This window comes from Dissoconium aciculare (genome assembly GCF_010015565.1).
Source record: "Dissoconium aciculare CBS 342.82 unplaced genomic scaffold K489scaffold_9, whole genome shotgun sequence".
NCBI lineage: Eukaryota > Fungi > Ascomycota > Dothideomycetes > Mycosphaerellales > Dissoconiaceae > Dissoconium > Dissoconium aciculare.
In genome coordinates, this window is record NW_022984959.1 from 915,592 (window position 1) to 930,034 (window position 14,443).

The 14,443-nt window shown below is 51.7% G+C and overlaps 5 protein-coding genes across 5 annotated transcripts; 2 read left to right on the plus strand and 3 right to left on the minus strand.

Annotated features, from left to right (window-relative positions):
• The first annotated feature begins 215 nt into the window (after positions 1–215).
• Positions 216–2,685, plus strand: K489DRAFT_382279 (glycoside hydrolase family 31 protein). Its single transcript, XM_033605336.1, has one exon. The coding sequence runs from the start codon at positions 226–228 to the stop codon at positions 2,635–2,637; it is 2,412 nt and encodes an 803-aa protein (XP_033458266.1). The 5' UTR covers positions 216–225; the 3' UTR covers positions 2,638–2,685.
• A 313-nt stretch (positions 2,686–2,998) lies between these two features.
• K489DRAFT_411612 (TRM-domain-containing protein) lies at positions 2,999–5,274 on the plus strand (the record flags this gene model as incomplete). The annotated part of the gene is made up of 2 exons (XM_033607824.1): positions 2,999–3,155; positions 3,215–5,274. 2 exons carry the CDS (start codon positions 2,999–3,001, stop codon positions 5,272–5,274), a joined length of 2,217 nt encoding a protein of 738 aa, XP_033458267.1.
• A 113-nt stretch (positions 5,275–5,387) lies between these two features.
• K489DRAFT_389874 (uncharacterized protein) lies at positions 5,388–7,156 on the minus strand (the record flags this gene model as incomplete). The annotated part of the gene is made up of 3 exons (XM_033606551.1): positions 5,388–5,764; positions 5,824–6,084; positions 6,148–7,156. The coding sequence occupies 3 exons, from the start codon at positions 7,154–7,156 to the stop codon at positions 5,388–5,390; spliced, it is 1,647 nt and encodes a 548-aa protein (XP_033458268.1).
• A 272-nt stretch (positions 7,157–7,428) lies between these two features.
• Positions 7,429–10,042, minus strand: K489DRAFT_382281 (ABC1-domain-containing protein). The gene is made up of 2 exons (XM_033605337.1): positions 7,999–10,042; positions 7,429–7,755 (listed from the first exon to the last, which is right to left on the minus strand). Exons 1-2 carry the CDS (start codon positions 9,918–9,920, stop codon positions 7,581–7,583), a joined length of 2,097 nt encoding a protein of 698 aa, XP_033458269.1. The 5' UTR covers positions 9,921–10,042; the 3' UTR covers positions 7,429–7,580.
• Positions 10,043–10,626: 584 nt separating this feature from the next.
• Positions 10,627–13,666, minus strand: K489DRAFT_269833 (glycoside hydrolase family 65 protein). Its single transcript, XM_033600106.1, has 3 exons — positions 13,578–13,666; positions 10,977–13,480; positions 10,627–10,923 (listed from the first exon to the last, which is right to left on the minus strand). The coding sequence occupies exons 2-3, from the start codon at positions 13,464–13,466 to the stop codon at positions 10,783–10,785; spliced, it is 2,631 nt and encodes an 876-aa protein (XP_033458270.1). The 5' UTR covers positions 13,467–13,480; positions 13,578–13,666; the 3' UTR covers positions 10,627–10,782.
• Positions 13,667–14,443: the final 777 nt, after the last annotated feature.

The window sequence follows — 14,443 nt, forward strand, 5'->3', positions numbered from 1 at the left end:
CAACGCAAGCGGTCAACTGCGAGGCGGTATACGAGCAATTCCTGCCCGTCTTAGAGCACATTCCGTGCAACAGCAATTTCCTGACATATGATTACCCTATGTAGCTTCACATAGGATGAATTCCAATAATAAGTTATTGTGATCGAGCTGCAGACTTCTTGGAATTCCAACACCATTGTCGCAAGTCCATATCCATAGTGATTTGACTTGAACAATCCCAGGAGAATGGAGGAATATAAGTTCGCCAACGACCCACTTCCTAACCCCAAGTCCGTCATCTCTGGCCCACAGTACCGGTTCACGGTCCTCAACGAGCATGTATTAAGATACGAATGGGCCGAAGATGGCCAATTCGAAGATCGTCCTTCAACCTTCGCCCTCTTTCGCAAATTTCCTACACCCACATTTCGCGTTCAGGACACGGATGATACTTTGATCATCATTACGCCCTTGATCCGCCTCACGTATGACAAGAAACGATTCTCGCCGGGAGGTCTATTCGTCGAATTCTCGAGCAAGCTCAAGGATTGGGGTGCATCTTGGCGTTTCGGTGATAATCTCGAAGGATCGAATCTGGGCGGCACCGCCAGGACGCTCGATGGTATCGACGGACGATGTGACATGGGTACGGGAGTACTCTCACGAGATGGATTCTCAACCATCGATGACTCGACATCGATGTTGTTCGATGAGCTAGGCTTCGTGACGCCTAGACGAACCGGCGATCGGATCGATGGCTATCTTTTCAGCTTTGGCAACGACTACAAAGGCGCAATGAGGTCGTTCTATGCCATCTCAGGCCCACAGCCCTCAGTACCACGATGGTCTCTGGGTAATTGGTGGAGTAGATACCACGCCTATACTCAAGATGAGTACATCAACCTGATGAAAAAGTTCAAAGACAATGACGTTCCTCTTTCGGTCGCGGTCATCGATATGGACTGGCACTGGGTCAAGGAAGATTTCGTATCACATGCAGGCTGGACAGGGTATAGCTGGAACACGGACTTGTTTCCTAAGCCGGAAGAATTCGCCAAAGCGCTGCATGACATGGATCTGAAGATTACCTTGAATGACCACCCTCATGCCGGAATCGCTTCCCACGAGGAAATTTATGAAGAAGTGTCCAAGGTCCTCGGCCACGACACGAGCAACAAAGACCCAGTACCTTTCGACCCGACCTCGCCGACTTTCATGCATGCTTTCTTCAATGTTGTGCATCGCAGCTTGGAGAAGAAAGGCTGTGACTTCTGGTGGGTCGATTGGCAGCAAGGCTCGAACACACGTATACCTGGATTAGATCCGCTCTGGCTACTCAATCACTTCCAATTCCTCGACACGAAGAAAGCAATTCCAAGCTCTCTGCCCTTGGTATTCTCGCGTTATGCTGGGCCAGGCAGTCATCGTTATCCGGTCGGATTCTCTGGTGACAGCTTTGCAACGTGGGACTCGCTCAAATTCCAGCCCGAGTTTACAGCGACTGCTTCGAACATCGGTTATGGGTGGTGGAGCCATGACATCGGCGGGCATCTGCCTGGATTCCGCGACGACGAGTGCACAGCCCGATGGGTACAATATGGCGCATTCTCACCGATTCTACGATTGCACTCGGCAAACACTCGTTGGATGTCGAAAGAACCATGGCTCTACCGCGATGAGTCCATGTCAGCAATGAAAGATATAATGCGATTCCGTCATCGCCTTGTCCCTTATATATATTCGATCAGTGCTGCAGATTCTTCATTGCCATTCGTACAGCCTTTATACTGGAGTCATCCCGACGCTGACGTTGCGTATCAATTCCCAAACCAGTACTACTTTGGGCCCTCGATGGTCGTGGCACCTGTCGTCTCTCCCCGGGATCCGAGAACAAATCTAGCAGAGGTCAAGGCCTGGGTACCGCCAGGCAGACACGTAGACATCTTCACAGGCATCGTGTATGACGGGAACCGGAAGCTCAATCTTTACCGTGGTCTGAATGACGTTCCCGTCCTTCTTCCAGCTGGATCGATCGTGCCTTTGGACGCGGCGTTGGTGCCAAGCAATGGATGCAAGAATCCCACAGAGATTGAACTTCTTGTTGTCGTTGGCCAGGATGGCCATTTCGAGCTTCTCGAGGACAGAGTCGACGATGCTGCGGGCGCGGCAGCACATTCTACCCACTACTCGACCAAGTTTATTTGGAATCAATCGAAAGGCCAGCTTTCCTGCGAAGGCAGGGCCATGAACTGGACTTTCCGATTCATTGCAGCTCGAACTAACACCATCAAGGTATTCATCGACGGTGAGCTTACAACTACAAGATCCGATCTCCTTGAGACCGAGGGAAACCCAGCAAGTGTCATTGTGAGAGTTCCCGCTTCGTCAAACAGAGCGACCATCAAGACCGTGATTGCTTTAGATCCCGACACTCAATTACAGCGTATTGACCACATGGCGACCTTGAGTGACTTGCTGAGGGATTATCAAGTCCACGTTCACCAGAAGGAAGCGATCTGGAAGATCTTGGAATCGTCGCAAGGGACGACAGTCAAAGTTGGCGAGCTTCTCAACCTGGGTCTGGACAAGGCGATCATTGGGCCCATCATGGAGCGCCTGCTCGCAGATAGTCGCAAAAGCGATACTGTGAGCGAGTGATAATGATGGCTATGCACAAGAGCCCTCCAGCGGATGGTTGTCTGAATATGGATGGGCATTGGAATACGTGTGTGTAAAATATGCGTTCTCCCTCTATACAGTACGAAAGTTTACGAAAATGGTCCGTGCACCAATTTCGCGCGTCACGTCTCTCTGGATGAATATTCTCCAGATGGAAATTCTTCGTATACAGAAGTTCTGCGACCAGTGTCAGTGCTTGAGAATTACCTTGAACAAGTAGTAACCGCGCATGCGTTCCCTTCGAGCCGCATCCCTGATAATTCAATGCTCCACAGCCGGTAGCCGGTCTGGCATCTATCAACTGCAGCAACCATTCCTCGCAATTTGTTCGCATCGCAAAATGTCAACTGTGCCTTTGAAGAGCGTTCCCGCTGTGGGACAGCTAGTGTCGCATGACGGAGCAACATATTCGACCGTTCGAGAAGGTCTTGCCTACATCTTGATTCCACCCGAAACCCAACTCTCGACCGAACCCAAAGCGAAGACGGCAAAGGCAGGTGAGCATCCCGCGCCGAACACAAGCGGTCGCATAGTCTAACAGATCGATCACCTACAGCTGAGGAAGCCGAGCTGAAACGCCAAAATGTCTTTTACAACCCTATCCAGCAATTCAATCGGGACATTAGTGTGCTAGCGATCAAGGCCTATGGCGAGGATTGGTTGGCGAGGAAGAGGAGTCGGGATGAACGAGGCAAAGCGAAGGTTAATCCGAGGAAGAATTCGAAGAAACGAAAATTTGATCAGTTGAAGAATGGTTTGGCCCAAGAGGACGGCGCGAGTGATCCTTCGAAGTCGTTGAAGGTCGATGCTGAAGGCGATGCTGGTGTGCCAGAGACGGCCACGACCAGCGTTGCGGGAGTCGACGTCCCAATGACAGGAACTGTTGGCGAGAAGCAGGTCAAAGATACGCCCCAGGCGCAAGCAACACAGAAGGAAACTTCGGACGATGATGGGGGTGTGGCAGTGGCGACGACGACGGCAACGACGGCAGATACGACAAAAGGCCCACGATTCCGCATACTCGATGCGCTTTCGGCAACCGGATTACGAGCTCTCCGCTACGCCAAAGAGATCCCATTTGTAACGAATGTGGTTGCAAATGACATGAACCCTAATGCGATCAAAGCGATGGGTCTGAACGTCACTCACAATGATCTCGAAGGGGTCATTCATCCTAACGTTGGAGATGCCATTGGACACATGTACCGTGTTGCATATCCGACGCCGGACGCCCACGGCCCGAATCACATTTACAGAAAATACGAAGTCATCGATCTGGATCCCTATGGCACGGCAGCTCCTTTTCTTGACGCCGCTCTGCAAGCATTGAGCGACGGAGGTCTACTGTGCGTTACATGTACTGATTCTGGTGTGTTTGCGTCTTGTGGATACTCAGAGAAGACGTACTCGCTCTATGGAGGGATGCCTATCAAAGGAAATCACATGCACGAAGGCGGTTTACGATTGATCATCAATTCTGTGGCCACCGCAGCGGCGAAATACGGCATCGCCATTGAGCCTCTGCTGTCACTCAATATTGATTACTACGCTCGAACATTCATTCGTGTGCGCAAGAGTCCTGTAGAAGTCAAGTTCTTGGCGAGCAAGACCATGGTCGTTTATGGCTGTGACGCCGGATGCGGAGCATGGACGACTCAGCGTTTAGGACGAGCCACCAAGCAGTCCAGCGCCAATGGTACGCCTTTCTTCAAATATTCGATCGCACAAGCTCCCGGATGTGATCAAGTCTGCCGGCACTGCAACAATAAGACTCACGTCGCAGGACCGATGTGGGCAGGGCCTATTCATAACGCCGCATTTGTCGAGAAGATGCTCGACGATCTTCAAGATGCCGACCCAGAGATTTACCAGACCAAGCTTCGCATGGAGGGAATGCTACGTACAGCACTGGAGGAATTGATCGTCAACGATCGCGTAACACAATTCACAAAACCATCAGCTCCTCAGAATGGTGAAACTTCGGCCCCACCCACCGATCTCGTCCCGATTGTTCCTCCCGAAACTATCGACCACTCACCCTTCTTCTTCAACCCTTCAACCCTGTCTAAAGTCCTCCACTGTCAGGCGCCATCTGATGCCGCCATTCGTGGAGCAATACGATATCTAGGCTATAGAGTTACGCGTAGTCACTGTCAGCCCGGCAGTATCAAGACTGACGCTCCTTGGACGGTGATCTGGGAGATTATGAGGGAGTGGGTGCGGCAACATAGTCCGATCCGAGAAGGCGCACTTCGCGAGAAGAGTGCGGGTTGGAATATCCTCCAGGCCAGTCGAAAACTCAAGAACGACGAGAGCGAGGCCAGCAAGGCTGGAGAGGAAAGCGCCGAGACGCCAGCGGTAGCTGCGATTGAAAATGCCACGAGCGAAGATAAATCTAGAGAACAGACCCCTGTGATTGTCACGGAGAACGCTTCGGCACAGGCAGCCGCAAAGCCGGCCGGGGCCAAGTCTGGTTCAGATACTGATGTTCAGAAGCTCATCATTGTGTTTGACGAAGCTCTTGGACGGGACAAGCCTGGGAAGCGGCTGGTGCGCTATCAGATGAACCCGCGCGAGAACTGGGGACCAATGGCCAAAGCGAAAGGCAGTGCTTGAGGTGAACGATCAATCGTTCGAAGTCATTGAAGTTTCCCACGCTGTCACGATTATGAGCATCTCAGAAGTCATTAAATTCATGCGTCTCGTCATATATGCGTGTTGTAGTCCCATCATATCGACTCCTCCGAGTCTCCTCGCAGCTTCAGCTTCGCGATTCTTTCTCTCTCCAGAAACTCCGCCTGCTCCACGCGACTCTGCTTGACATCCACGAAGAACAGCATGAAGAGGAAGCTCACCAAGCTGAGCGCGAACAAGAAGTAGAACGCCGCAGAGTTGTTGTTGTCGGCGTCCACGATAATGGCGCTGGTCACAAAGGGCCCGATGAAAGACGAAGTCTTGCCAATGATTGAGAACAAACTGAAGAAGAGGAACTCCTTGCCACGCGGAGTGACTTCAGATATCATCGTCTGAGAGTACGTGTACCACGGGCAGACGAAGAGGCCGTAGAAGGCCTGATAGACCCAGAGTTCCCATGCTTGGTGGAAGCCTGGTATCGTTAGCGGTGTGTATCGTCTGATGTTCATGAACCCACCGAGGAAGTCTTACCAAATTTATCGGTCCAGTTGCCGATCATGCCCCAGCCGTCGAGAACAATGATCCCTACGGCCACCACATTGAACATGGTCTTGGTGGAGAGCTGATAGCGCTTCTGAACGTTCCAAAAACTCCAGATGCCCACCGCTTGTGCAGCAATGCCCACGATGAGGAGATAGGTCAACTGCAAAGTGTTGTACGCAACGATCTCGCTCTGCAAGGTTCCAATAACGGTGACTGTGGTGTTAAGTGAGTCGCCGAGGAGGAAGTATCCTGTCGTCCGTGTCAGCAACTCGCGATTCGTTGATCGTCTCTATTCCGTGAATCCGGACTCACCAATGAGATAGAACAGGCTCTGTCGCAATTGCCAAACCTGTGTCATGGCATTCCGCAACTGCCACAGACCAGCAACCACAATGTTCATTCCCGGGTCCTGCCCAGGTCTTCTCTTCTCTAGCCAAAACCACGGCAGCGCGACAAGAATCCACACTCCGGAAGCAAACGCAATCAGAACACTAAGCCCGTAATTATTCGCCTCGACACTATCATTGACATTCAACCCAAACATCACCCCGACGATCACCGCCAAAATGACCAATTCCGCCACACTCTGGACATAGAACGCCACATTGGACAATTCATTCCGCTTCATACTATCAGCATGATTATACTCATCCCGAGAGCACGCGCCGTCCTCGAACTTCTCCGCCATGGCGCGCATCTCCGGCGTGTTGCGCGCCAGACCAGGGAACGCCGCCGTCCAGTACGTCAGACAGAGCTGATAGGCGATCAAGCCGACAATATACAGTCCCAGACCATGTTGCCACAGCGGCTCCTCGTGCACACCCAACCAGCCAAACCCGATTCCCCACGCCACCAGGCTGAGGCCAATGAGGATATTCGGTCGGAAAGTGCCGAAGTCGGCATAGGCGCCGATGATGAGGAAGAGCACCGCTTGAATCGCAAAGCTGATTCCGTTGCAGAGTAGGATGATGCCGTTGATAGTGCGGTCGGCGCCGGCGAAGTTCACGATGGTGTTGTCTGGGCCGCCGATGGCTTCGGCGTGTTGGTAGAGGAGATTCTGGGCGGCGGTCGGCGCGAAATTGAAGAGGCTGAGGCCGTTGTTTCCGATGTAGTAGCTGTAGTAGGCCCAGGTTTCGTTCCGCGTGGTCGTGTAGCGCTCGTCGAATTGGTCGGGCGCGATGACCTCCTCTGTCGCTACTGTTTCTTCTGCTGATGAGGCGGGGCGTTCGCTGGTGTTGGAGGACGTGTTCACCACGGCGCCTTTCAGCGGGTCTTCTGCTGGCGCGGCGACGGTGGCGAGGCCAGGATCGTTAGAGGCCATGGTGGAACTAATGATGGGAATCTACCGCGATGCGCAGTAGAATTCCAATGACACCACCGCGACGGTCTTGACTGAGGCCATGGCCGTGTCTTATTATACACTGCTGTGCGGCTTGCAGCTGCAGCCCTGCAGATCGTGGGTAGGATCTAGATTTTCCGAAGCTTGTCGAAAACTCAAATCGTGGCGTCGGACTTCGCACGCGATGCGGCTACACTTGAGATTTAGTGCCAGCGCTGGTAGATACAACGACATTGCTTTAACGTACCGAAGTCGTGGAACAGATACAATTGTGGAGATATGTTTACACTGGAGGGAATATCTACACACCCACGGGACAACTACAACCTCCAAGGTTGCATTCCACCCTTTCAATATACATCGTGTTTGATTCATCGTTACTCAATATAGCATTTGCAACATTCATCTAAAAGTTCGGCGACAACTGATCATATTTGACGCAAGCCTCCACGCTCTCAATGCTCGCCTGCAAGAATTTCCTCGCTTCAAGTCCTGCCCAGACTTTCACCATGGAGAGGTCGCCGGATTTCAAGATCGAGGAACTGCTCTGTGCACCGAGTTGGCGGAGGATCGGGAGTGCTCTGTAGAGATAATGATGTCAGCAGATGAACACATTGAAAGATTCTAGGTGAAATAAATGGGAAAATTGATTGAGTGAAATGAATGCGTGTAATAAGATCATTTATCGTATGAAGCATCGCATATGGGGTATCTCAAAGGCAGAACGGCAAGCCCGTGGCATAGCGCAGGCGAACCAGAGCGTCAGTAGCTTTCGCTACTCGTCGGAGAATTGATTTGAAAAGAAGAAATCGTAAATCACTGACCCTGAGAAAAGATCCAGATCCGGGTTGAGGCTCCGACCAATGCCCTCCAGGAGCAGAATCGACAACACGACATTGACGAAGTCACCCTCGAGCCGCACGTGGTGGCCACGGACCATGCTCAGGACTTCATTCAGAATATCGCCGATTTGGATGTTTCCGAGCGAGAAGGTGTTGCTCTTGACGCCCAGCACAAGATGCTGCATGCGTAATGCAAATACCTCCTTGTCTAGCACGGCGTCGGGTTGTCGGCAGCGTTCAACCATGAGTCGTCCGGCTTTGTAGCCGTCGAATTCAGCGATGGCTTTGAAGAGGTCGAGGAAGTTGTTGCGGTTGACGTCGTTGAGCTCGGTGACGAGGCCGGTGTCGATGAAAATGAGTTGGGGTCGATAACCTTCGTGGTCGATTTGAGCCAGGGTGCTGGTCCACTTCTCTTTATCATGGCGATGAGGGCGAAGACGCTCTAGTACTTCTTCGGTTACATCCTTGGAATCCTCAGGGTTGGACTTGGGTTTTGGGCGGAGGTGGAGGTTGAGTTTGGTGTGAGACTGTATCGTTGCAGGCTCATAGAAGCGAACCATGATGTTTCCGGGATGCAGATCGGCGTGAATGAAGTTGTCAATAAGCAACATGTGCATAAATGCATCTAATCCTTCGTCGGCAATTTCCTTCTGAAAGACGCCTCCGCCATTTTGCAAGAAGTGTTCAAGTGGAATTCCAGTCGCGAACTCCTCTACGAGAACTTGCCTGGTGGTATAGCTGCTGTACGGATAAGGAAACCATGCTGTGGTCCGGTTGCGAAAGTTCTTGCGGAAGAGGATGAGGTTTGCCGATTCAATGCGTAAATCTAACTGCAGTCGCATCATTTCGCCGAATTGTTCAACTTCGTCGGGGAAGGATAGCCACTCCATCGTCGGAATAGCATTTATGAGGCTTGCGAAGAATCCCATGATGCGCAAATCACGGCGCACGATCCGTTCGATGTTTGGATGTAGAACCTTGATCGCCACGTAGCTGGATGGCACTCGCTGTGGGCTGCTCTTTAGTAGTGGGTCGACAGTCTTCCTCGCTCGCTCGGTCAAAGTCTGAGGGGTATCAGCCTCATCGGCGTCTTCGACCGCAAGGTTCGGTTTAAGTTTCGCTTTGTACACTTGCGCGATAGCACCAACACCCAGCGGCTTCTCTTGAAACTCGTCAAAGATGTCTTCAAATGGCATTCCGAACGCCCGCTCGATTGTCTTCTTCGACACTGCAAGTGAATGTGCTGGAGCGTTCGAGTGTAGCGATGACATGATTGAGCACATCTCCGTAGGAAAGATATCCGTTCGACTTGCAGCCCATTGACCCAGTTTGATGAAGGCCGCGCCAGCGCGCTCCATCGATGCGACCAAGAAGCCATACCACCAAAGAGTACCACTCCGCTCATCATCCCGCTCAGGTTGCTTAGGCCCAAACCAGATCACCGGGACCGTGAGAATGACAGGCACGAAAATGAAGACCAAGTGTAGGAACCGGAATCCCGTCGCAATCGGCTCGACGATCCATGTCGTGACAAACCGCCAGATCCCGAGGCGGTATTTCTTCGAATTCTGAAGTCTTTTGGGGACTTGCTCCGCCAATTCCCGGCGCGACATTTCCAACATAAGCTCCTCATGTGTCCGTCCATCATGGTCCTCCTCGTCGTCATCCTCCATGGCGATCTTCACAAACGCAGCCGGGGTCAATGCCGCAAGCAGTGCCGAACCACCCTTGACGGGCGCAGGCGCACCGCGAAACGTATGGCGAGCATTGGCGAAAATACTTTGGAAGCCGCGCTTCCCTCGACCGCTGTGAATGCTATATTGGATGTGTCGGAGGATTTGTGGTCGCGCTGGGATGCTGCTGGCGTTGAGGCAGATCCGCCCCAAGCTGAAGGCTGCACGCATAATTCCTCACAAGCCGGGTGTTCAGCAAGGCATTGTCGACGTCTTCGTGGGCGCAAATAAGAAGACGCCTGATGTAGCCGGACCCAGGAGATGCGGGATGAGGATGTAGCTTTCGATGGATGGATGAATGAATGAATGAATGAATGACTTATTATCATGGAAATGAAGCTGTCAGGGCAGGAGCCGCGGCCCACTCACCAACTTGGAATCTTCATGACGTCAGACTTTCACAAGCCATTCTCACGTCCGACAATTTGTCTCGTCACAGCTTCATCAGAATAAAACACACTGGTTGATCGACAGATCAATACTATTACAATGACCGAGCATCATTGTGGTTGAATTGATGTTCTGGGGGTTCCTGACCACAACGTATGAACATGAAGTACTTCGATCTCGCTATGGAAGCACCAATCTCTCATTCATGAACGTACTTTTCTGGAAACGAAGCTATACAATTCAATCATCAGTCCTCCTCCTCACAGCCACCATAATCATCATTAGTTACTCATCAACACAAATCCCCACTCAAATCCAGAATTCCGCATGAAAACCTCACTGACCCGCAATGAGCGACCACTCTGCCACCGATGCACCAACCGTGACTCCCTGCCCAGCCTGCGTCCCAAGAATCTCCAACGTCGCATATCTTGCACTCCACACCGGTTTCGCAAGGGTGACATTGGTCGTGTTAGACATGTACGGAACCACTGCCGCCGCCATCGCCGCATTGTAGGGATTACTAATGGCGATGTTATCTGAGCTCGCTACGAGTAGTGGCGGCACGATGGTGGTGTCGGAGAGGTTGTGGAAGGTGACGCGGTAGCTTTGGGGTGGGGCTTGAGCCCAGTCGAAGAGGATGCTAGTGATGGGGATGAAGGGTTGTGAGAGTTGTACTGTGACGCTGGCGGTGATGTTGGCGTGGAGAGGTTGCCACTTGGTGCTGGCGGCACCGTCGACGGCGCTGAGAGCGAACTGGCCTGGCACGATCTCCTGAGTCGATGTCACGGGGAGACATTGAGCTATGTTGCCGGGGGCGGTTTTGATCTTGCCGATGCCGCGGTTGGTGACAGTGATGGCGCCGTTGGGTGGGAGAGAAAGTGGAGGTGCGTCGCCGTGTAGACCAATGGTGACGGGAATGGCGTATGTAGCAAAGGTGGAATTTGCGGTCGACAATGGATGCGAGAGACGCGTCAAAGTGGTATGTGTCTGGTTTGAGCGGGCTTTGATTGGCCATCCTTGCCAGTAGATTGTGCGGTACGTCAATTGAGAAATCTGCGGTGGCAGTGAAGGATCGACATTCAAGCTTTCGAGCATCAGTCGCAAACCGAGATATCCGAAGACTGCGACGCGATTGGCGCCGCCCATACCGGTCAAGAAAGGATAAGCCGGATGAGTACCGCCATTGGCTTCGAAGTTGTCAAGCAGTTGCTCGCTGTACTGAAACCAGGGGCCGCGAATGTACGGCTGCGATCCGTAGAGGTCATAAGTATAGGAAGAGCATCCTGAAGGACTGACTTCGTTCGCCACGATGCTGAACACGCCGTATGTCATTCCCGGGCCATTCAAGGACTGTTTCCCTGCGTAGTAATCCAAATTGCTCAATGAGTAAGGATTGGGAAAGTCGAGAAAGTCATCAACAAGTACAACATCGGCTTGCTTGACACTAATGCTGCCATTCATCGCAGCATACTCGAGGATGATATTAGCTGATTCGTCCACCGGGATCGTGATCGAGTTTGCGACCTGCGTCCAGGTGTCGTTTGGCTGTAAGCCGAAGCGCGATCGCAGAGTGTTAGCCGTGTTGACATGTGTGCGCATCAAGACCATTGTGAATCCAACATTGGTCTGGAAGTTGGCGTACTCATCCGGATCTGTGGCATTGTAAAGATCGTACATCTTAGATGTATAGTTGTATGTGACCAAGTCAACATAGAACTGCGCGACAGCATCGTAAATCGGGAACAGTTGCTGGCGGAAATAGTCGGTATCTCCAGTAACGGCGTAATAGTTGTAAATCTCTAGCCCGATGTCACCGTTAATGTGGTATTCGTAATCAAAGCAAGGTCCGGTGCCAGTGCAATTGCCAAAGCCACCACTCGTCCAGGGATAAACGGCTCCGTTCGGAGAGAACTTTCCTGTCTGGTTCTGGCTTGACTGGTATGCCGTCTTGACGTTTCGCTGCGCCTGCGGAAATTTCTCAACTCGATAACTAGCAATCTGTTTGGCCGCTTGTGGAAAAGCGACCACCAAGCCAGGAGCCATCCAGACCTCAGCATCCCAGAAAATCAAACCAGCGTAGCAATCACTCCCGAGTCCACAGACACTGATGCTGTTGACATCAAGGTGAGTGATGTTTCCGGCGGCGGCAATCGCGTTAGAGCCAATTGTGTTCTGTAGCAGATGGAAAGGATTGGTAATCGCCGTGATCTGAAGCTCGATCAAATTCGTGTCAGCAGGAATGGTACCGTTCGCAGTTCGGAAGTTGTCGACGCTGTCTTCGGCGAAAATACTTTGCCACTCTGCGCGGTGACATGCACGAAGAGATTTGTATCCGGAATGAGCTGCTTGGAGGGCTGATCTGCGCGACACTGCCTTTGCATGGCTGAAAGCGGTACTTGATGCGCCACCGATGAATTTGTGAATTTTGGAGGTCTGCTTCGGTTGCAAAACAACGTCAATCGCTTGCGCGATTGAAGAGCTGTTGCCACCAATGACGGATGGCAGCTTATACTCGCGACGGTTACTGGAATGGCAAGAATCATCTGCTGCGAGAACCGAATGAACATAGAACTCAGTGTTGACTCCGTTTGGTCGCACGGCTGAAAAGATGATTGGTGACTTAGCATCATATCCCTTTTCAACCAGTCCAGATCTGACTGCGCAATCGCCATCAAGAACATCGATGACGGTGACATTGATGTTAGTCTGCGAGGTCAACTTCAGCTGAACGGCAGCTTGATTGACATATAGCTTGTGCACGAAGATCTCGTATTCCACGGCAATCGTGGCGTTCGCGCCGGATGGTGTCCAATCGTATTTCCATGACAGAATGCCATGCTTGTGGTCTAAAGTAGACTGAAACTTGGATATTTCCCGTGCAGGGACGCTGGCATTCAGGATACGGTTTCCAACCTGAATGTAGAGACCACTCCAATGCGGCACACCGCTAATGACACTCTCCCCACCATATTGATTCAGCCATTCGAAATTCGTGCCCTCGGTTGTAGGTTGAGAATCATAGAATCCGGCTACAGTCGCGAAAGTCTGTCGACGACTGAACAGCGGCCAACCGTTAATATTATCACCGGCTACAGGCGTATCGACCTCGAAGAAAGGTCCGACGGCAGCAACATTGATTCCGAGATATCCGTTGGCCAAGGACATACGCGATTGGTAATGGCCTTGGTCTAAATTTGTGGTGATGATGCGCCAATTATCATCGTCCCAGGTTGTGCCGTTAAACCGCGTCTCGTACGTATGCGCGGTGGTGATATCGATTAGAGTACCAAGAGCAACAGCGACCGATGCCCATTGACGAAGCATCTTGCTGTTGTGATCTGTTAAGTCCGGTCAGCATTCCGTTGAAGATGATCGTTATGATTGAACATCTCTGCAACAAAAATCAGTCAAGACCAGATTCCGCTTGTCGCCTACCTCGATGATGAGCGCGTTGCGCCAAACCGCGAAGCCCGACCGCAGTTCAAAGTATTCGCGAAAGGAGACCAACGAAGCAAAGACGGTTGATGGGAAATGTCACGATCCTTTCATGAACAGCAATCAAGATGCACGGCTATTTGAACAGGAATGAGATGTCTCGTAAAGGCAATACACCAGAGATATAAAATGAATGTATCGCACAGTGTATGTATCTGTGACCAACAATCGTCACGATGGCTGTATGAATTGTACTGTATTAATAAAAGGACGTCATCGGGCGCCACGCGCAACCGACATCTCGCTTCCATTGGAAATCCGGGGTTTGGCTTTTTCGGCCCTTCTTGCCCCGCAACCATTCCATGTTCGGTGCAAAGGAGCCGGAGGAGGATGACTGTGACAAACCTGCAGCAGCTGGGAACGACACGCGGACGCCGAAACAAAGAAACACGGCGAATCTTCATCGCCCAAAGCCCGAAGATCCACGCGCCTGAGAGCAGTCAGGCGAGACACACGGCATCACCTGCCCTGGCGACGGTAGATGGATTCGTTATATTCAAGCGCTGACCACTGATCATTTGCAGAGGTGTTTCTGTGGAACAATGGGTCATTCTGAAATCTTTGATGAGAAATGAATCCCTCTATCATCCGAGAACATTCGAGAAGCCGTTCAGAAACGGCATCTAGCAGAACACCGTCGCTCTCTGGGATCATCGGACAACAAGGGTTGAACAACGATGTCCATCGGCTGTGTTGAAAGTAGTGGTAGCTTCATAGTTAGATACAATATAAACGCCCAGCCACGCCCCAACCTCTCGCGCACTCCACCTGGTCGCGCATCCTCCGTTCCACAGAGGGCAACAAAT